The 27,538-nt window shown below is 39.8% G+C and overlaps 1 protein-coding gene across 3 annotated transcripts; it reads right to left on the bottom strand.

The window, feature by feature from the left end:
* Positions 1-24,728, bottom strand: arhgef7b (Rho guanine nucleotide exchange factor (GEF) 7b). Of its 3 annotated transcripts, XM_073462414.1 has the most exons (23): positions 24,564-24,728; positions 23,245-23,328; positions 18,590-18,674; positions 16,301-16,425; positions 15,919-16,127; positions 15,634-15,649; positions 14,272-14,346; positions 11,659-11,753; positions 11,108-11,203; positions 9,854-9,976; positions 8,844-8,982; positions 8,600-8,659; positions 8,192-8,338; positions 7,677-7,763; positions 7,373-7,451; positions 6,997-7,133; positions 6,656-6,885; positions 6,321-6,409; positions 4,456-4,545; positions 3,890-4,048; positions 2,780-2,876; positions 2,410-2,464; positions 1-123 (listed from the first exon to the last, which is right to left on the bottom strand). In XM_073462414.1, exons 1-23 carry the CDS (start codon positions 24,726-24,728, stop codon positions 1-3), a joined length of 2,565 nt encoding a protein of 854 aa, XP_073318515.1. The 3 variants fall into 3 exon arrangements, with proteins under 3 accessions (XP_073318515.1, XP_073318514.1, XP_073318516.1); XM_073462413.1 differs by lacking the exon at positions 15,634-15,649 and having other exon boundaries at positions 14,272-14,363; positions 15,923-16,127; XM_073462415.1 differs by lacking the exons at positions 3,890-4,048; positions 15,634-15,649 and having other exon boundaries at positions 2,780-2,869; positions 4,452-4,545; positions 14,272-14,351; positions 15,923-16,127.
* Positions 24,729-27,538: the final 2,810 nt, after the last annotated feature.

The raw sequence follows: 27,538 nt of genomic DNA, 5'->3' as shown, positions 1-27,538 counted from the left end.
TCAGAGGTTAGTTTCATCCCAGGTCGGGTCATTCATGCTCTTCAGAACTCTCCTGACAACCCTCTCCAGCTCCTTTCTCGCTCGCTGCTCCTCCTCCAGCGTCCTCCTCATCCTCTTGTTGTCCTGGATGAGAAGAAGGGTGAAAGAGAAAATCAAGAGAAGAATCGAGGGGTGATACATATTGAGTATTAGCCTGAGCAGTGACAGTCATTGTGGCTAAAAACGGACTGGAGCATCAAGGGAAACTCAGAACTTCAATTTTAGTAGACCACCAGAGCACAACCGAATATCTATCGCCCGATTTTATCGGCCAATAGATAAATCAGTTGGCCTCTAAAATGGGCCCATCACATTAGCGTATATGTTTTCTGATATGCGCCAACATGAAAACTTTATTTCACAGACATAAAGTGCAGAATGAGTGGTTAGGAAGGGAGCAGTGGTGGAATGTGACCAAGTACATTTACTCGAGTACTGCACTTTAGCTGAATTTATAGGTACTTGTACATTGCATGAGCATTTCACATGGCATTTTCTGCTACCTTTTCCACTCCACTCCACTTCAGATGGAAAAATTGTACTTTTTACTTAACTGCATTTATTATTTCACAGCTACAGTTGCTAGCCACTATTCAGATCAATATTTCATACATACAATGTATGATCATTTAAATGAATACTACATTTTTCAAAATTAGTGCACAATTCACATAGAAAAGGTCTATTTTCATTTCAGCACAAAAATTCAACCCGTAATTTCTGAAAAGTTCAGTCCAAAAATACCACATAATTGACTGCTTTTAACAATGTCTCGATGTAAACACATTTCCTTCCTTAACAATAACAAAGTCCTTAACAATTCAACACATATGTGGCATTTACGTACATACAGCTAGCACTGGTTTTTAGCCAAAATGAGCTCTGTAAGTGTCCCTTTCCTTTCTTTTTGGTTCATTGTGTGTGTGTTTTATATGTATTTTCTGGTTTTGTGTTGTCTTTTGCCCTTTTCCAGTGTTCTGTCTTCCCTCCTGTTTTCTTGTGGTCCTCACCAGCCTGATTTTCCCTCCACACCTGTGTTCAATCTGATTAATTAGCCCAGCCCTGTTACCTAAGTTCTACCCCAGTCTGCTTTCCCTCCACACCTGCACTGCATCTTCCTCTAAGCCTTTCCCTCTTTCCAGTGTTTTCCAGCTTTTCCAACCTCTCAGCCCCTTCCTTGTTTCTAGTGTTTTTCCGCTCATTACCCTCACCTGTGTTCTCCGACTCACTCCGCCTGCACCTCATCCTCTCATTAAGTTTCTTTGTATTTAAGCCTGTGTGGTTTCCTCACTCTTTGTCGGTCAGTCTGTTCAGTTCATCCTGTTTTGTTCACTTGAGCCTGTTCCCAATGTCTTCTGGTGTCTCCCCGTGGCGTGTTTCTGGTTTGTGTTGTGTTTTTTTGATTATTTGGACTAGTTATTAGTATTCATGAAAGCTCTCTTTTTGTGTGGAATCTGCCTGCTCCTGTGTCTTCATTTGGGTCCTGTTTTTGCATGTGTGACAGTAAGGCTGTGTAAAGCATCCAGACAGCATAGAAAATATGTGGTCATATTTCTGCAAATGTATGTTCTGATTGTTTAGCAGGTTTTCTGATACATTGCTCATACTGTGTTTCTTACAAGCAGGTTTTGTTGAACTTTTTGCGACATGTACTATCACTGACTTGAGTAAAATTACATTTCTGTTGTTTGGCTCTCCTAGTTTAACTTCCCCATTTACTTATTACCAATAATCCTAACCCTAATGCTATGTAACTTTTTGCTAATTCGGAATTTGCCAAATTCCATTACTAGAACAATTATAATTCATCAGAAGACAGTATATTAGCCACCTACAGTGTTGAGGGTAACTCATCAGATTACTGAGATTTGCTGTAACAAGAAATATAACAATTAAAGTTTTGCAATAATTAGTTACTTTAAAATTCTGAAAGAAAATCACATATCTTCTACTGGTTTCTGGTATGTTGTCAAAGAGTTTTGAAAAAGGAAATATTTAGATGAAATAAAAATGTGCATATCCTGCAAGTGACAGCAAAATATTGAAGATTGCTGTTGACACAGCAAGGAATCGCAAAGGTTTTTTATTTTTTTGTAACACAAACGAACAAAAGCTACTATATAATGAGATACTTTCAAAAGTAACGATACCCATACTGGCCACCTATATATTGTGCATCCCCAATTAATAAAGCAGATATAGTTAGATATTTATGGATGTTGGCCATATTACCAGCAATTCCTGGAAACCCCCTAAAAAAAAGGGGTTCTTAGGTCTAAGTTTGAACCCTATAAAGACTGATATTTGAATGGGAATTCAATTAATATTGAGAAGTCCTTGTTAGTAATACACAAAAAAGTGTAGACTCACCTGTTTGAGTTCCAGCACCTCATCTTTCAGACTGTACACAGTGTCCACCAGGCTCCTGCAGGAAGAGAACCAGCTCTTTACTTTAACACATATAAACCTGATTTTTTATTTTATACATTGTAGGTTTTATACATCTTGTTTTATGTTTACAGTGTTTGTCTTAGTTAATAGCTTATAATTAACTAATATCCACTGTTTTATGTTGTATATGTTCCACTTTGACCTTCAATGGTGCATTGTTTTATTCATTGCGGCAGTCATTTTCTTTCCACTTGGGAACCACTATCAAAGCCTAACCTATCTGTGTTAGTACACATTAACTATACCGTACACCACACACACAAACACACCTAGATCTCTCCTCTCTCACCTCTCCTCCACTACAGTTTGTCCATTGCTCCTGGTTTCCTCCACTATAATCTTCTCCTCCTCTGGGAACAACATGTGCACGTCCTTCCTGCTGGAACCTGATTGAACAGTAACAGCAGTTTAACTTATTATTCCAACACTTACACCTGCGCACACTTTAACTGGTGAACACAGAATTCCATGAGGATGACATGACATACAAACTTTGGGTGCCTTACAAACTTACAAACCAGAAAATAGAGGATATTACTTTGACAATTTACTGATGTAAAGTGTGGACCAGGAAACAAGGGGATACTGACAAATAATGGATTGTCCGGATTCAGGCAAATCAATTTTTTCGCAGCTTTCAAACATCGAGACCTTTATAAAGCGTTGCCACCATGTGGATATAATCAGAACATTAAACATAACAAAATAAAAATTTTGATAACTGATTCATTGCCATTTTTTAGCAAAAATGGCGAAAGGTTCCAGCTTGTCAAATGTGAATATTTTCTCTTCTTTGAAAGTAAATGGGATGCCTTTTAGATTTTCGACTGTTGCTCAGAAAAGACATTTGAAATAGTCACTGCTGGCTCTAGGAAACTTTGCTCACATCTTATGGGCCAACCAATTAATCTATTAGTTGAGAAAATAATTTGTAGGTTAGTGGACAAAAAAATGAATAGAATCCGTGGTTTGCAGGCTTAAGCAAGTGGGTCAAAGAACACCCAGGGATAAAGCTGCTTAAGGAAGTGATTACACACATGCACACATGCACATGCACACACGCCATTGCATGGATAACTGGCTCTCTCTTGCTTATGTACCCACCAACTACACTGTTGCTATAACTATTCAAGTGTTTTTTTTGTATGCAGTTAAATATACTGTACCATGGGGTATATCTTTACTGAAGCTACCATGCACTCATGGGAATGCACACAGGCTCATACACATACAAACACTATGTATTGAAAACACACAGTCAACTAATATACACAGACATACACACAACGGGTAAAAGGTTTGGGATGATATATATATAGATAGATACTGTACAACGATCCCTAGTTGTAAGCTCGCCGGTTTGCTTGAATGTCAGTGTGTTCAAACACCAATATCTTACGAGAAAATGAGGCAGTCCTGTAACTCGTGGCTGTCCAGATACTGTCATAATCTGAGTCCTCTGACTGGTCAGAACAATGTAGACTGCCGGGGATGCCGGCGACGGTGAGGCTGATGTCAGCAAGCACATGGTTGTGCATGAGGTCAGTCCCTTGCCAGGCTTTACCAGACCAAATTAAATGTAGAGGGGATGAGAGCAGGAGTGCAAACCATATTGGATAAAGGGTAGGGGTTTGGAACAAATCATATTGTAGTTGTGGATAGTTTTTCCACAAATTCAAGAAGAAACAAAAGGAAATTGTTTGTGTGGGATAAATAATATTACATATAAGTTAACAACAGTAAGACAAAGATTGAAAGAAGGATGATGGTGAACATATGGATGAAGCGGTTAATGAAGAAAACAATGTTTGGAGGAAGTGGAAAGCAGAGGAACGCAGGGAAGACATGAAAAGAGAGAAGAGAGAAAGACATTGTTAGAGCTGACAATAGAGAACAAACAGTGGTTAGCAATAAGACAGCTAGCAGTGTGTTAGCATGTACGTGAGTGTGCTGAAGTGTACTTACTGGAGTTGAGAGTTTGTCGTGTCTTGGCACTGGTACAGTAGGCCTCGATCACTTTCAGTATCTGAGCGTCCTCCTCCAGAGCTGCTGTACCTGAGAGACAAGGACAGGGTGGAAGAGCTCATGAGATGGTAGAGAACTTTCAGCTACACGTCCTCTGGCAGCCACGTTACAGATGTACAGTTGTTGGAACATTGCAGAAAAGCTTATTTCAGCTATAACCACTGTACAACCCAACAGCTAGGGTTGAAGTACATGAAATCTGACTGGAGATGAACACCACACCAGTGTTTATTTCGTTAACGAAAACTATGATAAAAATGTTCGTCAACAACAAGGAGTGAGATCAAAGATTGCGGCCGTCAGCAGCTGGACTACTGACCTAACAAACTTTTCCCCTCAGACATATAACTTTATAGAAGAATAGAGATAGAATATATAGAGTTTTCCACTTTTATAATTGCATATAACATAATATCATAATATCATAATATACAAGGATAATACAGGCGACTCGAAAACCAGCAAAACTGGCTCCACTTAAAGCAACAAACGATTCCAACCCGGTTCACTCTCCAGCTCCCTTCATCATCCACATCACCAAAACCACCATGCTGCACAAAGGTCAGCGACAAACTCATCCCAATCGAACATAAACTCTCCGGACTTGATGGCAGAATCTACACAGGGAGTTTCAGGCACTCTGCTAAAGACAGACCACATCAGATAGACACTCTCACCCAGGAAAACAAATCACTAAAGCACTCTGCCAATACACTCACCACCCAGCTCACCACCATGACCACAGTCAACAAATCATGCAAAGATGCAGACAGCTACACCCAATCTGGAAACACATGATGAAAGAAGGCAAAAAGGCAATCATTTCAATGGACACACTTTACATAGATGGGCAGTTGTACTGAGACAAGGACATTACATCCTGGCTCTTCTAAACCCCCTCTCTCCCCTTTCACAAGACTGTCACACTGTCTGTCTTTCACTTTTTCATAAGGATTACAAGGATAACATGATAGAACATCATACTTGTTCAGGTGAAACAGTTAATGGTGGATTCATGAATGTTGTGAGAAGGAAACTAGTCCAGGTGATAAGTGTGAAAATCTTTCACTTTGTCACAAAAGCATGAAACTTGGTACAGTTGTACAGTTTGGGCCCTGGATATTATCAGATATGGGTCCATCGCAAAAAATGTCATCTGGCAGCCATGGCGGCCATTTTATTTTCCGCCATAACTGATGATCTCAACTACACACCTGTTACGTTTCATGACTGCAACTTGCACAGCTATGGTGCTATCACATTGACAAAATCTGCTTCTGTGGCTGGTTTCCACAACAGTAGGTGTCACCAGAACCACATTTTGCCATGATATGATATGCACAATATCTGAGAACCTTGGCTAGACTGTCTAATAATGTCATGTCTACATGCATGTTGTGTAGAACTTTTTGTGAATTACTGTAACCCTGATAATACAGTAACTATAAATTAAATATTCAATTCAATATGAACTTGGCAACTTAGCTGAAAGCAACTACAAAGAACTTTTATTTTTTTGTTGATTCTGGCCCCTGTCATTATCTTCTATATACTTTATTTATCTCTTTCCTGATTTGTTCCACATTTGCCTTATTATTCCGGTGAATTCTTGTCTTTTTGTCCGTCACGTTTCTTTTGACTTCTAGTTTTAGCACCTCCACTCATTCCAACAACGATGACAACAATTTGTTTGATAATCAGTGAATTAAAGGAGCTAATTTAAACGTGCTTTTGGGAGCTCGAAGTTACCCAGCCATCTTCTTGTGTCACTCCACTGGGAGTATCATGATACACTGCATACTTACTTTTTCTGACAGTGAAGTCCTCTTCTGAAGGTTTCCTCTCTGGCTTCCTCTTAGGGAGCAGCTTCTTCATGTTTTTTGGACTCTTACTACTCATATCCTACAAACAAACACACAGAAATGGGAATGTTGGTTCAATCCCACTTTAGAAGGACTCAGAAAACATATAAATCTTTGCTCACATCCTGCCACATTATTCCACTGTGATAAGGCCAAGTGGATGAATTAGGAAAATAATTTAACCATCCTCAAAGACCCTGAATGTCACCATATCCCACTATGACCAACAAATACAGTATACCATAAAGTATAAGGCTCATTTTAGTATACCAATGTACAGCACCTCCTTCTGGCAGAGAGCAGCTGAAGGCAGGAGTGGAGGCGCAGGGCGGAGGCAGCTCAGGCTCCAGGGTTTGGGGGTACTCGGTGGCTCAAGCGGCCCCCACATCGGGCTGCTGCTGTGGGACGTCCCACATGAAGACGGATGGGGAAGGGTGTGGTAGGTGTGTCCGGTGCTCCCTCCACGAGACTCTGAGTGTCTGGAGGGAGTGACGGGATGAGAGGGCAACTGGCAGAAGCAAAAGGAGATGGGTAAAGTAGAAACAGAGCCAGATACCGTACGAGGGCAATACATTAGAATATGATCGACTGACTCACTGGTTAATTGACTTATTCTTACCGTGTGGCAGACGGACTGATGCTTGTGCAAGTGTGCTGGGGTGGCAGGAGTGTGTGTGTGTTTGGTGAGAAGGTCCAGCCAGTCCTGCAGATCCTGCTGACTGCAACATGCCACCTGCATCCGCTCACACTGGCCACCTGCCACCACAAACACAAAACCAAAAGTGTAACAGCACAGACAAACAGGCAGAGATCACACAGACAAACAAACAAATGTAAACACAGTGAATGGGAGCCTGCCTTTTAGCAAATTCCACTCAGGTATTCAGTGTAAAGACACTAAAATCATGCTGATGTGAGCTTAAACAATAGAATTCTATAAATGAACTGAATTAAAATGAATCTGGTCTACTTGCTGAATGAGAGAGAGGGCTGACCAGATATTTCAAAAGCGTTCCTCAGGTTTTCTCCATCTTCTATTCTTGAGATGAGCATTCCTGACAGTGGCATCCTCCCCTATTGAGACACAATGTGTGAGTTAGTGGTCCAAAGATCAAACCACCAATGCTCGTTGGAGTTTTTGAGGTCAGTGACATAATAACTGACACATGCAATTTTGCAATATTTGTGTGCTTCCTATAATGGCTGTATGAGTGTTTTGTCTACCGTACAAGTGTGTAAATTAAGCATCCTTATGCAGAGATCATTATGTACATTTAATCCCATGTAATGTAAACTTACCTGATAGATGAATCCACTCATTCTAAGGCTGGCAGATAGCATGATCAGGGTGTGAGGGAAGAGGACGAGGTAACGTTCGTTTAACTCCTGAAAAACAGACACAAAGTGCCTTAAAATGTGTGTATAACAGTCTCATATGTTCATTTTGGGACTGAAAGCAACCTCAGGGTCCATTTATACCACACCTGTAAATAAAATATCCTTAAGTGTGAACCCAGGCCTCTTACAAAAGACTGAGGTCTCATTATGGTGTGAGAGAAGTGTGTCTTTAATTAAAGCTGCTAACTTCCTGTCCATTTTACAGTTAGCAAAGCCTCTTTACAGAGTTATCTGTCCTGATTGGATAAAGTGGGCATGATCAGGGGGAGGAGTGACATGGGTTAGTGACAAAACACTCTATAACAGTGATTACTGTTTTACATACAGAGCTATAGAGCTAACATTTGTTAAACGACATATCACTTACAGCAGCTTTAAAAAAACTGGTTAGGTTGTTTGGAGGTTGTGATGAGTACCTGACAGTTCTGTGTGTGGACTGTGGCCTGGGACATGTGAAGAACAGGTCCGAGGCTTTTGATGTCATCCCCCTCCCAGTTTCTGATCGGCTCTGTTAAAATCTGCAACTCCAGGTCCTTCTTCTTCCTCACCACCTGACACTGAGCCTGAACACACACAAACACACATTCAAAAGGCATGTTAATGCACAGAAACTCTCTGAAATATGGTGTAATCAACACAATTCCACTTTTAGTATGATTTGTAAAGATAGGGAAACTGATTAACGTGAACATTGGCTATCAAGTGAAAAAAAAAAAGACACACATTAGAAACACATGCAAGTATGTGAGACTAAAACCAATAACTACTCAGCCACAAGAGTAATCTAACAAATATAGATTCATGTGTGTGTGTTTGCATCTTACTGCAAAGCTTTTAAAGGCCACTATGCAAGCATGAAGATCAGCGCTGTCAGGGTGCTGGTCCTAAGACAATAAGGAAGTAAAACATAGAAAAGATTATTTTCCAATATCCTGCATGCAGATTCAGATCCTGGCAAGTTCTTGTTTAGAAGAAAAGGGGTTAGGGGTTCATACAGTTCATCTTAATGTTACTTAATATTGATCTGTATGTGTACAGGTCAAAACACACTGATAGATTGAAGCTCACCTCCATGTGTCTGTCCAGTTCTTTCAGCAGCATTGGGAATCTCTCCAGTCTCGTGAATGGTTTACTCAGACTGGTGGTCAGAGTCAGGATCCCAGGAGGGGGCGCCCCCTTTGACTCCATATACTCCCCCAGTTCCTCACTGTTATGCACACACACAGAGAAACACACACAAATACATTCACACACTTTTAGAAACCAGCGCAGATGTTGCTTTCTTTTTCCAGCAGAAACTTTCATAATTGTGGTTGAAAAGCAGGCCTGTAAACCAGAATTATTGTAGTTTTGTATTTTTTATTAGCTTTTATTTTTATTTTTTAGTTTCAGTTTGTTTCCAGAGTGTGTTCACTCAAAAAATTAATTTCCTTCTGCCAGTAGGGGTTCGCTATGACAGGAATTTCCTGTTTCTTGGCAAATCCTCAATATTTGCTGCACCGCAACAGCCACGCCCTTCAATGAACACTCAAGCTTTTGATAACTTTACATCACAAAGGTTTTAAGATTCCCCTGACAAAATTTATATTTGATAGGTTAAGTCCCTAAGAGGAGCTTGTTAAAGTAGAACACTGACTTCCTGTTTAGTTCATGACTACAAGAGACTTTTATGTAGGTAGGTGTAGGTGCGATACACTAAATTTCATACATATAGGGTAAAGTCATCACCAGGCTGGTCTGTAGGGACCGCTAGCTACCTTTAGCCCCTCAAGAAAGCAATTTATCTTAGGGAAAGGAAGAAAGAAAGAATAATTGCTTGCATGTCAAGAGGGTCCTCGGGCCCTAATTACAAATACATTAATCATCAACATTCAGGGACTAAAATTAGCCTCCATTTTATTTTGATGGGGTGTGGTAAGGTACATGGATAATGGATAGAGGGGCGCTGGAGAACCACTGTTCTAAAGTCTAGTTTTCTTTAGTAAATTAGAATGTTTTCATACTTAGATGTAGTTTTTATTTTTGTTTTAGTTAACTGCAACAACCTTGCTGCAAACACAGTATATCTCCAACTATACCTGTGTTGTGTGAGGACGTTGACGGCGAATGGGTGGTTGGAGCAGTAGGCCACATAGAGAACCTTTATCCGGGGCATCAGATTCTGGAAGAACCCCCCAATCCTCTGCTGGCTCTCTGGGAGTCTGCACATACAAAAAACACATGTTAGACTGGTTAACAACTGCCACCACTGGCCTAAGGTGCTTAGGGGATTCATATGTGTACAATGAATACTGTATAATACTCAGGAAACATCTTTAAAAACCATCTGGAATACAAACTCCAACAATATTCCCATCAAAGCTGCACTCAAGACCTTAAAGGTTCCTCCTCTGCATATCTGATAATTGATTTTTATTACAAATCTAACAAACGAACGTGAATTGAAATGTCTTCATCTGTTTACATGAGCTGCTGCATCTCAGACAAACAGATTGTTACTTCAGATGACCACTAGATGTCCCTGTTGCTTTAATAATGGTCTTCACTCAGGCCATTATTAGTCTGAGCTTCAGTCTGCCTACTCCCATCTATTTTAAGGTGAAGCTGGAGGATGTATTGTTGTTCAGAGATGATAACCTGAGCAGTTCATCAGGGTTTTGTGCAGGTTTCAGGGAGCCAAATTAGTGGATATTTAAGAGCTTTTATTCTCACCTGGAAGGGAAATTAAAACCAATAAAAAATATATAAATAAATAAAAAACATAATAAAGATTTTAGAATTGAAATGCTAGTCAGTGAAACACTTAGTGTGGCGGAGCAAAATACACATACTACTAAATCAAACTGCAACTCATTGTTATTTTTTATTATCGATTATTCTGCTGCTTATTTTCTCGACTAATGGAGTAATTATTTGGTCTGTTACATGTAAGAAAATAGTGATTAACGCCATCAAAGTATTGCAGAAACCAGAAAATACATCTTCAAATTTCTTGTTTTGTCCAACCCGAAACACAAAGTTGTTAAAATTAGCAAATCAATTAACAAAATAGTTGTTGATTAAATTTCTATTGATTATTACCGATATTGTGGTGCTATTGTGGTGAAAATACTACTACATTAATAACTACATTTCACAGCTTCTAAGGTTTCATAGATTTTATACTGAACTGTTAATATTGTAAGGTTGATTTTCATAGATATCCCCATGATATTATAGCAATGCATGACAAGAAAATATTTTTTTAGACAGTTATTATTATGAGATCATCATAAGGCCAGATCATCACACTGTGCATTTGCAAACGGACAGAAATAGACTGATGCACTGACTTTGTGTGCTCCTCCAATGACTGAACCAACATCTGCTGAAAGGTTGAAATCTCCTCCAGATTTCCCTGGATATGACTGATGTCAACACTGCTGAGTCTGCAGAAAAGAGGAGAGTTGATTGAAAGTTAAGACAGGTGGTGTACTTACATGCTCAGTCTTTAGTTTATTTCTCATACCATCCTTACACTCATAATTGCCTGTCATTATCTGGGACTGTCAGATGATATCAGCTGCTCACGTCAGCCGGGCACATCTATCCATCTATCCTGGACTCCATTGGGCCTAACAATATATCACATAACGTCTGCTGCAACAAACATTTTCTTTACTTCATTCACTCGTCTCTCCTGTTGAAAAGTACTTGTACAACATATGCCATATATGTGGTACTGTATATCCAGGATCCATAGTGTGATACAGTACATGTATCTGTGCTCTTTGGACAGATAATATTGGTATTGCAACATACAGGATATGGCAATGTATGTAGCACTGCCTCTAAAGTCTGACTCTGTTGAATAAAACAGTAATAAGTATAAAAATAACCCGACCTGTCTGTGGGGTGAAGTGAGCGCAGGTAAGAGCCCAGGAGACTCTGCAGCTCCCTGGAAAATTCACTCTCTGCTTCCAAGATGTTTTGTAGGACCTAAGAGTGATATGATATGAGCAATATTAATTACAGTCCTTATATAGTATATAGCTATAAAGAATAAACAGTGAAAAAGTGTATGAGAACAGTTTTAAAATGGCAGTTTTGACAATGCTCCCTATTCCTTTAACCTATGCTGGGCTCATAGCTACTGATAATATGAACATTAAATTATTTAGGCAAGTAGGGCTAGGGAGGAGAGAGGTCTGTACAGATTTCCATATTAAAAAATGGATAACTTTTTTTATAATCGATTTTTTATTGAGTCTCTTTTGTTAAACTATATTTACACCACAAATTTCATACATTCCATAGTTTAGTAAATAAACATGTTTGCACTCTTTTATGTAGTTCTACATTAAAGTCATTGGATTATAGACATGTGGATAATAACCAAAGACCCAAGAAAAAAACAACCAAACAACAAAAATAAAAATCCTGAACAAACAAAGGCAGATACGACATGACTTAATGTTTTTAGCTCTTTGTTTTTGGACATGGCCGTTATCCATGGCGACCATATATCCAAAAAAGTGCCATTCATCTGTATTTTAGCTGTGGCCTTCTCCATAATGAACACCTCAATGACCATATGCTACCATTGTTTTAAGTTTGGGGGATGATAATATCTAGAGGAAAGAGGGAGATCTCCAGCCCTCTGAGAGCAGGTTGCAGTAATCAGAGGAAGTAACTTCAGGTGTGGGCTCATTCACCTGACAGGACCTACCACTCTGCAGGTAGGTCTGTAGGTAAAAACAGAAGGAACCACACAAACAGAGTGGTGAGAGGAACTCACAACAACATTTCCATTACAATGAGAACCTCATGGGAATGTAATGTTTGTTTGGACTCCACATCGTCCATTAATTTCTGATAATGGACACCTCGTCGGACATTACTCACTGGATTGGAGTGTGAATCAGAACAGTTATAATCTCATCCATTAACATATGCTCTGGCCATATGGCATATGCATGTATCGAACTGTGCCGTCAATACTGAGTCGGTTTGAATCGCCATTCAGCCTGAAAATACAGATATAAATATTTGTCCATATCGCCCCACCCCTAATAAGCATTTACTTAGTTGAAGTAATCTATAAGCTGCTTTTTAATAGGAGGTGTATTCTGTAATAAGCTACAGGAGAGTGACATCAGACTCTATGGTTGCTGTAATATTGGCTCAAGTAGCTTCCCATGTGTATGACTCCAACAGGATAATTGGCTAATCTCTCCAACAACATCAGAAACCTCTCTGAAATTAGGTTTCTGGTAATTAATTTTCTGCATTGTTGATGCATCTCCCTCTGGGTCCAGGGGTAGCATTTCAATTGCAGTTGTTTATCTATTATATTTTTTTATGTGTTCCTTTTTTAATTAAACATTGATGTGAAGAGGAAAATGGAGAGGATGCCAGTATAGACATTGGCAACAACAATTTTCAAACTTGAACCAAAAGCGTGACCTTTAACAGACTACACAAACACGTGGAGAAAAGAAAAGCCCAAAGCCTGAATTCTCTGATATACAAGCTTGTGTTCTGAAGCTTTTTGTAGACTCCATTAGAAGAAAAACTAAGCTTTTACTTTGTAACTTCTTTTTATTGTGTATTTCTGTATGAGAACATCTTTGTCCCCAGGCAGCGTCTGAGAGTAAGTGAATGCAAAAGAGAGACTCAGGTACCCTGACTACAGATGGACTGACTAGATAGACTGCTGGAGCTTGTTGCATTATTGAAACACACACACATAGACTGGCAGAAGCCAACCCTGGGGCAAGGCTGCTCCAGAAACCACTGGGATGGAAAAAATAACCTACTTTTCATCTGCTGCTCACTCACACACACACGCACTCACACAGACGGCATGTGCTAGGACTGCCATGAAAGCTCTACAAATAATGGTTATACAGACACACAGAGGAACAGCTAAACAAGCATTAATGGGATGGATGGATGAAAAAAAGTCCACAAAAGCAGACACAGAATACCCACACCAAGAACTATAACTATAACCAACACTATAAAGATATTTGAGCATCCACACTAATGAATGATACTGTTCTGTAAACAGTGGCCGTCGAGCACTCACTGCAAGCTCCAGCTGTGTGTGCAGATTAGAAAAATTAATACTGATGGTCTGTTACTGCTGTACACTGCAAGACCCAAAGAAGGACAAACTTCAGAGACCCCATCACTCCTCACTGGCGTTACACTTGAGATAGATTTTCAAAACTATATTTATAGTTATCATCCTTGGTGTGGAAGGCCCTTAAAGCTGCACCGTAAGAGAAAGAAACAACCAAAATGCAAGCAAACGAAATCCACTATTGGGGTAATGATATCTTCACAAATTGAACTGTTACCTGTAAATTTGCCTTAATCCTTGAAATAAATGCAACAAAGTCTGAACTGAACTAGTCCAGAACATCTGGCCATCATAAAAGAGTAAGGGCAGCTTTAACACACACATGCATGCAGACACATATGCTGAGTTCCTTCAGAGTGTGATGCTCACCACATTGTAGTAGGTCTTACTGATGATAGTGGTGTCAAAACCTTTGGGGGGGCTTTTCAGTGTCCCAGACTTCGGCTTGTCTGAGGTCTTGTCTATACAGAGAGAAAAGAGAGCGAAAACAATTCAAAGAGCAGCTGGACACAAGAACAAGGACAAAACCAGCCACATCAACTTACACTTAAAGTGATGAAAATATCAACATTAGGGCTTGGCAATATATCAATATTATATCGTTGTCATTATATGAGACTATATACCATCTTAGATTGTTGATTGTGATATGGTGTTGTCTGTTCCAGGTGGCCAGATTACACCACATTACAGTAAACTGACGTCATTTTTCATGTCCATAAAGAAGTTCCAATATTTTCTGTAGTATTTCCTTGCATTGTTGTGGCTATACACTCTACATAACTCTAATATAGGACGCTTTCATTTACTGACTCCACAATGTCATTTCCCTGTTCTGTTTACAGACACTGAAATGTAAAGACAGAAAGCTCTGTTTTTTCTACATAATGGGAAGCCTCATGTACGGTTTGTACTGATTAGAGAAAGTAAAAAGCTCAATCTACTATGGAGAATCTACTGTCATCAGGATGAAAGGTTTACAATGAGATGTTTTTTGACAAGCTTTCCTTTTTTTCCTTTTGTTAACCGTAATGTTGGTCTTAGAGCACAAACAAAGGAAGGTCTAATAACCCCTATATAATCTATAGTTCTGCATCTTCTTCTTGACCCAAGCTCAGTCTGAATATCACTGATTTATGTCAGTAAGCCAAGACAAACAACACTTGCAGCTTCCAATTCACCATTCTTTACATGACAAAGCCATAGCTTTCATCAAGCTTCGGTCCCTCCAATGCAAGCCTGCTATCTCACATATCAAACTCCCACTGGCCATATGAATCTACCATTCCTGTCCTGTCATGCTCCTTGTTTTCTGCTGTCAGCTTTAAGTCAGTTCCTTTCTATACAGCAGCGCCGGAACTTCCTGTCTTTGTGTGCATGCAGCACTTCCTTCCTTTGTTCCTGCCTCTCCTCCTCAGAAAGCAACACAATCAAACAAGCCATGAGGAGATGTCTATTACAAGCACAGGAGGCAGCTGCTAACAGCTTCAACAGAACTTAACATGAACTCAATAGCACTCAATGTGAGGTCAGAAATGCAGATTAAAATGTAGTCAATGAGTCAAATTTTGTAACACATAGATTCAAATAAATTGTTGTTGTGTGAGTAGAAGTGCACGTGAGTCATATAAAGACAGAGTTATCCCAGGGTCAGCTCTTAGCCCAGGGCTAAAAACTGTATTGCGCTAAAAATAAGCAGAGGGAAAGCCCTATCTGAATTTAACCTTCAACAGACTGTGCTTTATCTCTAACACTAGAACAAAACTTTGTCTCAAATGTTAATTTTGATGCAATTTAAATCAAACTGCAGTATCATATCGATAATTCTAATGTTGCAATCATGGTAAAAGCACAGGAAAAATATTAAAATAAACACGCTGGTCATTCTGAATCTGAGGCTAGAGAACAGTGCAGACAAGAATAGTGCACAAGTTAACATGAGACTTTGTCCCAACTGCTGCAGAAAATGACAGGGAAATAAATGATGCACAGCATCTGAAGCAGTAAGAGCTGCACCCACCACTTCCTTTCAGCTCCCGAACATAGTTACTGGGAAACCACCCACTCTTGCCATTGAGTGAGCCTTCCCACCAACCTCCATCCTCCTGCCGGCTCACACTAATGATGTCGCCCTTGGAGAATGAGAGTTCGTCCTCATTGGTCTGCTCAAAGGCAAAGCGTGCTTTAACCAGCACGTGGCCACACCCACTGCCCTCCGACATGTCCTGAGAAAAAGATGAGGAGAGATGGAGCTGACTGAATCTGTACAGGCTGGGTGTGTAACAGATAGTGGTGGTTAGATAGGGACCTGCACTGGGTGAATATCTGAGTTTAATATCAGTTTTATATATCCATCCCAAGTCAATGTTGTGTTGTCGCAGTTGTCGTGGTAACTCACCAGGCTGCGGTACTGAGGCGGCAGCAGTTTGGAGGAGCGACTCTGAGTGTTCAGAGAGTCAAATGATTTGATCCTCAATGTTGACGAGCGCGGCACACACACGCTGTCTTCAGAAACACCTGAATCTGCAAACAGTGTTTCAATTAATAGTGTAGTTAATCAATTAAAATACGTAAATTTATAATAAGATACTGATACTACTTTTAACAATAGAACAAAAGAGCATTTATCAAAGTATAATAATTCAATGTAATGATATTATTGCACATGATACTTGCACTTGCACAATTAGAACTACTTTTAACAATATGAATAAAAATACAAACTTTGAGGGAACAAAAAAAGGGACAAATTCCTTAGAAATTAAATACTGCAAACATGAAAAGTGTGCCCTAAAAAGATGAAAAAAATATAACAAAGAGACACACCAACCCCATGATAAAAGTTCTAAAAGTGTATCTATAAAACACAGATACGTCTATACACATTAGGCGACTTGAGGAAGGCTGAGGGGGTACACCATCCCCCTTTTTAGCAAAATGACCAAAATACATACCCCTTGTTAACCTGCCACCCCCCCTTGTTCATTCTAGGGGTTTAGGGAGCTGTTAAGCCTGTTAAGCCCTGTTAAGAATTAACAAATCGCCCTCTGCCCATATATACATATCATAGCCTCTGCACCATTAAGACATTTGTACAAAACGTGTCACATATTATATTAACATTACATGTTAATTAGAGATGTAACCATAAACCGAAGTTGCGATATTGCAAACCGTCGTGGGACTGTGACAATATCAACCAACATGTCAAGTGGGCTATTTTGCTCGTAAAGCTCATGGATCTAACAAGTGAAATCAATATAAATGCATTCTTGCTGTTGTTCTGTTTGAACAGCAGAGAGCACAATCATACTGCTCAAGAAGACGGACTCCCGTTATTAAGAATCCCACCTGAGTTCTCATAAGACCTGCCCTATTCCGCCTCTGATTGGTTGGCTTCGTTGGTTGCATTGTCTATGCTGCGACAACCAAAGTGACGGTGTGTTTACCGCAGTGAAACTACAGCTCACAATCTGCTGACTGTTTTCACAAACCAATAGTGAGAAATCACAACTTCAACCCATTAACACCCAGACAACCACTGAACCACAGTAGGGAAATAATAAAGTGGCCAGTTACCCTGACAGAGAGTTTCGTGGCCTTGGTCATCTGATGGACAACAAGAGGAAGGGAGATTGGTGGGTGCCGCAAAATGTTTCTTTCATTTTTAAATATCATGATAATGTCATATCATGGACTATTTATCGTTATGATATCGTACCATTACTTTTTGGTATCATTACTAGGGTTGTACCGATCCGATCACGTGACTCGGAAATCGGGGCCGATCACGCCACTGAAGACTCGATCGGGACTCGGACGTTACGACCCGATCAGAGATCGGTTTTATATATATTTATTTAGTCATTATTTGTATTAGATTGTTGATATATGGGCTATTGGTGATTCAAAATAAAAAAAATAAAATGAGTATTTACTACCACCGTTTACGACATGCGCATGCGCAGAAGACCAGCACGCCAGTTTGTTTTGAAGCGGAGTGGCGAGTTGTGGCGCACCATGTCTGCTGTGTGGAAGTATTTTAAAGTGAGTGACGAGAACGATGCAGTTGCAAACTGTCAGATATGTAAATTTGGGATATCGAGGGGTGGTAAAATATAATAAAAAATAAGGGACACCTTGGATAGTTTTCTTCGATCTTTTTAATTTTTAAAATGTATTATAAGAGTATCGGATCGGGACTCGGTATCGGCAGATACTCAAAAATCAAAGGACTCGGACTCGTATCGGGGGCAAAAAACCCTGATCGGAGCATCCCTAATCATTACATCCCTAATGTTAATGACCTCAGCTTCTTATTGGGAGGTGTATGGGATGGTGGTGGAGTTACAGGCGACAAGGCTGAAGCATTTGTGTTTTTAACAAGACCTCTGGACACCTCCAGCCATGTTTGTGGAGACCAAAACAGGTATTTTAAGCCAGTCATGATGTTTTCCTAACCCTAACCAAGTGATTCATGTGCCTTAAACTAAATAGAACATAAGCACAGCATTGTGACAAGAGAAAAATAGAAACTGAACCTAAAGAAAGGTAAAGCTGCAAAAAAAAGAAACATACATTTTTAACTTATATGTGTTGTATGGTTTTGCTAAACTTTTAGCATAACATTTATTCTGGCAATTGGGTTGGACACACACAAACATGCACACGTGGACAATAATCATACCTTCAGTGGCTTTATTAAGGGCGACCAAGGAGTTTAGGACCTTGGAGAAGTTCAGTCCCTGCCTGAGGTCATTGACCTCAAAAGGCTAAAGGAGTGAAAGAAAACAAAGAATATAAAATACATTATAGAACAGCCATAAAGCGTACAGGGTGTGATCATAAGTTCATAAGAAAGCAACAACAATTGTTTTCTGAAACACATTGTAACAATGTTTACTCAATGCATTCAACAAAGTCATATTTTTGAGAAATTATGGTTTTGCTCTTTTACATCACATCATTGTTATTTAACTTGCATCAGCACTCATTAAAAAAAAAAAGAAATCATACGTCAGCATAAAAATAAAGGAATACTGAGTTTAGTAGGGGTTTACATCTTTGCTCCAACTGCAGTCTGGAGCAGGATTACTCAAAGTCTGAGCTTGCCCTTGTAATCTCCCCCATCACACACACACACAAACACACACATACGTAATCAAAATACCTCTGAAGCCCCTAATCTTGTGTATACCACCCACTGACTGACTTCTATATTGCCGAAGTGTGAAGGTGGAATAATCTGGGGCGTGAAAGTCGAAACTGAAAAAACGCCCACTCTCTCCATCTTTGTTTGCAATCGTTATGGAACTACTCGCAGCACTAATAGAACAAAACCATCATATAGCAGGAATCCAAAATGATAACTCAGAACATATAATAAGTCTTTACGCAGATCATTTATTATTACACTTGCAAAACCCTTCGACTCCACTAAAAGAAATGTTCAAAATCCTTACCAACCAAATCCACTATTGTACCATCGTCCAAAGACGCCTGGGATTCAGATTATTTATTCTCACTGCTCCCCATCACACTGACAAATGGTTCAAAACACTAAACTCACCAACAACTCAATTTTACTGGAAAAACAAAAAACGGAGAATCTCACTTTTGACATTACAAAACACAAAGTCACAAGGTGGCCTCGATGCACCAAACTTTCTTCACTACTTTCTGTCAAATCTGTTGCAATTTTTATTAAAAACTACAATAACCCATGGCTAGATTTAGTACAAAATCAATGTAAATCACTTTACTTGCAGACCTCCCCTTCCTACTACAAGCAATCAAGAGAAAGGACTACCACAAGAACATTACAGTCACTGAAAAACTCTCCACTATCTTGGGCTGCAGACTGCCATCATCCCATCACTTTGCTTGATGGGAGACTTGACACAAGTTACTATCCCAATTCAATACAGAAACCCATTACTCATTTCTCTAACTCTCGCCAAGAAATTAATCTATTTCAAAACTGGAAGTCAAAAACCTCTTGCCATATCACTCACTGGATCAACTTACTTACAGAATATATCTCAACAGAAAGAATAACAGCCTTCAAAAAAAATATATCAGTCTTTAATGACACCTGGAATACATTCATAACTTATCTAAACCCCAACCAGAATCCAACACAAAACCAAGGCCACTTACATTACCGCATATCCCACCCACTACTAACAATAAACTGTAAATCCTTAATCTTCTTACCCACTTTCACCTGTCAACACTCATCATTTTACACACACATCGGCCATTACACATACAGCATGATTACTATTATTATTATTGTTATTGTTATTATTATGTGGTGGTGGTGGGGGGTTGGTTTCACCTTCACTCAGCAACATACATATCTTTCCTTCTATCTCTCTACCGTTTTCCTGCTAATTCTTTATATAATTATTATTTACTTGTATAATTATTGTTGTTGAAATATTAATTTAATTATTATTCTTACTATTATTACTTTTACTATTATAATGTTTCTCCACCATGCCTGGAGTCCACCTGTGGTAAATTAAATTGATTGGACATGATTTGGAAAGGCACACACCTGTCAATGTAAGGTCTCACAGCTGACAATGCATATCAGAGTAAAAACCAAGCCATGAGGTCAAAGGAACTGCCTGCAGAGCTGAGACAGGATTGTGTCTAGGCACGGAGGGGGAGGGGCTACAAAACAGAAGCCCTGCAACAGAGAGCAGAGTGGCCTCAATAATTCTTAAATGGAAGAAGTCTGGAACAACCAGGAGTTTTCCTAGAGCTGGCCGCCCAGCTAAACTGAGCAATCGAGGGAGAAGGGCCTTGGTAAGAAAGGTGACCAAGAACTCCGCTCCAGAAATCCTGTGTGACAATGGGAGAAACTTCCAGAAGGACAACCATCACTGCAACACATCACCGATCTGGACTTCATGGCAGAGTGGCCGGACGGAAGCCTGTCCTCAGTGAAAGTTTGCAAAAAAGCACCCAAAGGAAACTCAGGCTGTGAGAAACAAGACACCTTGCCTGAAGAAACCAAGATAGAACTGTTTGGCCTCAATTGTGGCGTCATGTCTGGAGGAAACCAGGCACTGCTTATCAGCTGCCCAATAACATCCCAGCGGTGAACCATGTTGGTGGCAAGCTTTGCCTGTTTTTCAGTGGCAGGGACTGGGCAACTTTCGCTCAACGTCAGGGTTGAGTGAAAGCTGAACAGAGCAAAGTACAGAGATATCCTTAATGAAAACCTGGTCGAGAACGCTCAGGACCTCACACTGAGCAGAAGGTTCACCTTCCAACAGGACAATGACCCTAAGTACACAGCCAAGACAATGCAGGAGTGGCTAAGGGACAGCTCTGTAGGTTCAGCCAGAGCCCTGAGTCCCTCAAGTCCAAGAGCTCCAGCAGGAATAATTTGCCACACAGCAGCAGTGAGCTCATCCAAGGAGACGTTGGCATCTTGCCCCTGGAGCCCAGCTGAGGAAGCCCCTGCAGCAGCTCGTCCACACAGTCACTGCTACAGTCCTTGATCTTTAATGTGGGCGTTATAGAAATCTACAGCATGCTGTCTCATCTCAATCAGGTCAGTTGTCACCGTAGCATCAGGGAGGCAGAGAAAGACCATCTGTTTGATCTGAGAGACGGACTTCTCCAGGTTAAAAAAGAAGGAGATGGGTGCATCCCATGTCTCTAACACTGGTGACCTGATCAAAGCCCCTTTAGCTCTTTCATGTAATAAAGGACGTAGTTCCTGTTTCCTCTGCTGAAGCTTATGACTGTCTGTGCTGTTATGAGTGTATAAACTGTTTTCCAAGATCCTTATTTCTTTTTCTAAATCCTCAATGAGTCTTTTAACTCTTCCAGTGGAATGACCTGTATATTGCTGACAGGCCTTGCCTACATCCCACCACTGTCTTAAAGGAGCACTTTGTGATTCCGAGCCACCTGCTACATCAAAAATGGGGGGCAATTTTCTTCCACTTATCCAGAGTTGGGTCACGGAGGCAGCAGGCTTAGAAGGGTATTCCAGACATCCTTTTCCCCAGCAACGCTTTCCAGTTCCTCCTCCTGGGCATTCCCAGGCCAAATGAGATATATAATCCCTCCAGCGGGTTCTGGATCTGCCCCGGGGTGTCCTCCCAGTTGGTCGTGCCCGCTAAAAATCCAACTGAAGGCGCCCAGGAGGCATCCTAACCAGATGGCCGAACCACCTCAGCTGGCTCGGAGAAGGAGCAGCGGCTTTACTCCGGCCTCCCCACGGATGTCTGAACTTCTCACCCTATCTCTAACGCTGAGGTCGCTGGGCGGCCTGCTGCAGCCTCACTTGACATGGACGTGCACAGCGCAACTCACGCAGCATGTGTGGCTACTCTAACCCGCTAACATGGACACTGAAATGAAAAGCAAAAAGCAATGCCACGCACACCTGCTGCTCACGCATCCAGCCTGTTTGTACCAGTACCTTATGTCAGAGGATTCTGCCTTTTTCTTATCATGGGTGATACAGTACTTTCAATGTTGTTGTTTTTTTCTTTGGATGTGGGGCTGCGATGCGCTCCTACTGAACCATCTTGCTTTCATAGGAACATAAAATTGGAGAAAAATCTTATTGTTTCTGTGCCGAATTTGATATAGGATTAGGCTTGATTGAATTGCAGGGGACTGTCGGGCCATGGGGGAGGTATGCGCTCTACTGTAGACTCAAAGAAATTAACTTATCCTCATCGAGCAACGATACATTTTGCAGGTTTAAAAAACATCTTGTGGAAATAAATTACAACCTGGTATGTTATATGAGAATACCCCACATTTTCATTATGAATATAATATTTCTAAAAAACATTTTCACAATCTGGAAAACTATTGACAAAGCCATTATTTCCAACTTATAAACCCTTTATAGAGGATGACTTATAAGAAACAAGTACCATAAAAACAAACATGGAAGATATGAGTAACAGTGACTTTACACCAGAGTCTGTTTGTCTTATGGATAACTGCAGTTCACCTGTGTATTTAACACTATATCAACGTGTTTAGACGTTTGAATGGACAGTAGATCTATCTGTATTCTTATTGTTCATGATAAAGGTATATCAAAAATCAACTTCCCATCACAGCTATATTTACTCATAATGACACCTTTCTATGTGGCTCGTCCTGACAACAATAACTGTTGCTATCTTGTGCCGTAAATAGAAGTAATGGCTAAACATGAACCATAAAAAGACGGATACATAAGTTGTAAAGGGCGTTTAGAGAGACCTGTAGTTATGTAGGTATGGTGAAGGCTGTTATCTGGGCTTCACACTATGGAAGCGCATTAATAAATACATGACCGGTACGTTAACTCACCTCCACATTGAAAGCCCCGCAGCCTTTAATGAACTCGGTAATGTTCCTCTGACACTCGCTGTCGCTCCTCGGTTCCTGGAAAAACTGCACAGAGAGAGTAACTAAACACTGGGGGAAATATTAATAAACACTTCATTGAGGTGTTTCAGCTCTTTTGTAGCATTAATTCAATCTTATTCCGCTGCTGGTGCACTTGCCACTTACAGCTTACGAGCATCAAGCTAGCTAATAAGCCATGCTTCCGGTTAAAATTTCACACTAAAAGCATTAATTGAGACGTTTTCATCCATTTTGTGTCTTGGATCTCATTTAAAAGTAAGATTTGACATTATATTATTGACGCCGGTGGTTAAATACCTAATATTTCAAGTGTATTTATATGTTTTTAGTTGCTTCTGAGGGGGCATTTCCTAGTCTTCAAAGCTTAATCTGCCAAAAGCGCATTAAGGAAATATAAAGCTGCAAAACACATTTTATTCAACTATGATTGATTAAATTTGCTGCCGTCACTAAAGTGAAGTAGCTCCTCAAGCTGTGTCTTGAGGAGGTAAAATGTATTGTATAGGCAGTGATCCAAAGCTGGAGACGCGTTTTATGCCCTTATTCTGAAAGGAGCACTCTGTTGCAGGAGTAGGCTACTTTGACAGATTTACATCTCCCAGGAGAGGATGTGACGCCATTGTGTGTGTGTGTGTGTGTGTGTGTGTGTGTGTGTGTGTGTGTGTGTGTGTGTGAGAGAGAGAGAGAGAGAGAGAGAGAGAGAGAGAGAGAGAGAGAGAGAGAGAGTCACAATAGTATTAAATAAGTAAATCTAGGTAATTGAGTTGGTTTACAGTACTTCTATTAGCATTAACAAGATTAGGGTCTCAGATTTACATACATGTTACACATCACCTTCCATTTTTTATCTTTTTAATTGTACTAATTGAAATGAACATAATTATGATTACCTGCATTCTCTTTATGAAATAGTTGGTGTTTACAGCAGTCTATAGAGCAATGGGTCATTCAGAAATATCACAATAATTAATAATAATATTTACCAGCATTCACCACCTTTGACATTTGTTTGTTTGTTTTTTTACATCAGAAAAAAAACTAATTCTAAATATATTCTTATGACTAATAGGATCATTTTTTTTAACCACATAGGCAATTTCAAGGCAGTGATTTGTAAATTGTAAAGTGTGATAACTGGGTTTATTCATTCACAGAAGTAAACATTATATTTGCTTTTTATGTTATTTTCCATGTTTTTATGTACACATGGCTTCTCTTTGCCTTCACAGTCCTCTATCCCTCTCCATCCATCCACTTACTTTGTCCACAGTCCCGGGTCTGAGCCGCTGCAGCAGCCTGCACAGCACCGCTCCATCCTGCAGAGACGTCTGGAGGAAAGCCTCCGGATCCGAAATGCTTTTCTTGGGCGACTCAAGGACTCCCAGCGTTATGAGCCACGTTACCGTCCGCTCGGCCGAATTCATGCCTGGATGTCGATGTCGTTAAAAAAAAAAATAACAATAATAAATCAGGACAGCAGAAACAGCAGCTCTCTCCAGCGTCCGCGCTCTCCTACATGTGGTTCATCCAAAAAATGAGACAGGAGGCTCAGCCCCGCCTTGTTGGAGCATTACAGCTCGGACTGACAGGATCACAGAGGCTGTCTTACTAAAGTCCACAACAGAAAGAAAAAAACAGATGTGGAAATGTGAAGAACAGCTGGTTCCTCTGTGTGTCTCTCAGCGGATGTTGGGATCACGCCTGATGGTGTGCAATGACTGTAGCAGCAGCACCAGCTCCGACACAAGCGCTGGATGGCATGACTTCCTCTGAGAGTTTTCAAATTAAAAGCATATTTTGAAGAGTTTGTGGTAAATTTGTTGATTAAAAAAAATTGTTGACAATCCCTTTTTCTTTTACTAGTCAGTATCATCACTGTTATTCTCTTTTATTTGTCAGCTATTCGTATTTTATATGGCAAGACAATGTCTGTGTATAATACAGTAAATTGAAATGTAATAACATAAATACAAGATTCAGATAAGCTTAACTGGTTAACTTGTTTAGTGACATGGATAGTGGATAGTGGAGAAGAGGTTCCACAACTACCTGACTAAGCATTTACAGATTGTTAAACATGGCAATGTCTGGTGCCAGTATATCGAGCCCTGAGGTATGTGACTAACTATAGCTGCAGGAGCCATCAGTGTACCTGATACACCATGGTGGAGTGGTCATCCCTCAATTTGCATAGGCTACATCACTGGTATATCTTAATTTACAATATCATATTTTCTACTGACTTAAGACAGAAGTTTTTCTCATTGCAGAAAAATCATGATCTCAGGCTGCACAAATCTCTTCATTTCAAAGTGCCTTCTGTCAGATCAGAGGCCTGAAAATCAAGTCTGTTCAACTACGGTCCTAGATCCTACATCCAAGCCTAAACTTGCTGTAACTGCAGCAGCTTCACACGTGCCTAAATATTGTCGCCTTGTCCACGCAGTGTGAACTGTGTTTTTGCAGTTATTGCTGCTCTTGTGACTCGACTTGATGTTGTTGCTGTCTTGTCATTTCCTTGATGCTGCTATTTTGACCCTGTCTTGGCTGGGTCTCACTTGTAAAAGAGATTTTAATCTCAGTGTCACTTCATAGTTGCCTTTATGTTTAAATTCATTGTGTCAATCACAATGTTTTAAGTACTGTATATCTGCCAATATTTATTCTGCAGCTATAAATCATCCAATCGTGGCAGTTTTTACAAATCAGAAAATAAAGCTTTTTTTAAATTTGTGTTTGAGTATTGTTTGTCTAAATTAAGGGCAGTAGATCTATACGGAACAATAATAAGTCATGCATAGTAAGTTTGCTTACAAAAAGTTATTTAAAAAATAGAAGAGAAATAATAAGGAATCTCATGACCTAAATGTTCCTTTCTTTCTGTAGGCTGCAATACCCACAGTGCTCCCAGAGGATGGTCTATTACTCAGGGCTGCAATACAAAAAAATATCCAAACACAAACCTTAAACCAAACAGTATAACTGCTTTGCTGTCGGAATTGAATGATTTATATTTTCACAACATTAGCGCTTCTATTTTTTAATATGCCGGTAATTTTACTTTGAAGGCAACACCTTTTAACTTCCCTATCAAGCATCTCTATCAATGTTGAGTTTGACAGCTGACAGCAGTGCATCACAGGACTGTCCCACAGATGAACAGTGTCTGTGACTGAAGTGTATATTTCTTTGGTTAGATACGCGTGCTATGCCAAACTCCATTAAAAAATCTACACATTTAAAATGGCTGATTTATCCACACGGTAATGTAACACTCAATACATTTGTATTTGTAAAATGTTTACATACAGTCATAACTTCTCTACAACTCCAACAATGTGATGGAACAAGTTTTAGGTCTCGCCCATTGTAAGTAGAAGCAATTCAGTTAAGATATTCTGGATGCTGCTTTGATAACCTGTTTGTTTCTGCTTAAAGAATGGTTCATCGTTGTTCAGAAAAAGTTTGTGCTACTGCAAGTATTATGCCAGTAACATATTCTGCATTTTAAAGTAACAATGAATAACTTGGTATTAGAATAATATGGAGTCATATAGTGAATAAAAAGCACAACAATGTCTGAAAATGTCCTTTTAAGTGACATTTTTAGCAACAAATCTCGCTATAAACCCAATTTATTGTTGGAATTATGTGGTAATATTTAAGAGTTGCCTGTTTATTGTTGAGTTGTTAACTGTTGTGTTCATACACAATAATTTACAGCACATAAACCTTTGGCTTCCATGCCTGCTCTGTCTACATTGACAAGACTCCCATTTGCAATTGACACATTTAATACAAAACACTAGAATATATTATATTCTTAGAATATATTATATTCTAATGTTTTTGCAGAAAGGTAGCTGTGTGTAAACCTCATTCTACATTGGATCTAGGTCCAGGATATTTAATTCAGCGAAAGATAAAGTACATGTCAGATTATTGCTCCCGAATGTTTTATTGGACATGAAAATACAATGTGTTTAGATACGAGCAGGTTTTTATGGGTCCTCATTAGGCAAATGGCCAACATGACAACTGATTACATCAAACTGACATTGTGGCCAGTTGAACAAACAAAGATCACAGCACTTACAATATGTAATTCAAGATATATGAACAGAAATGTCAGCAAAACATGACAAAATACTTCTATTAACCTGCACTTAATATGCAATACTGCAGCAGAACTGCTTTTAATTGAATTTATGGAATGTATCTAGTGCAGCTACTT

This window comes from Pagrus major, chromosome 24 (assembly GCF_040436345.1).
Source record: "Pagrus major chromosome 24, Pma_NU_1.0".
NCBI lineage: Eukaryota > Metazoa > Chordata > Actinopteri > Spariformes > Sparidae > Pagrus > Pagrus major.
This window is presented reverse-complemented; position numbering and strand designations above follow the sequence as displayed.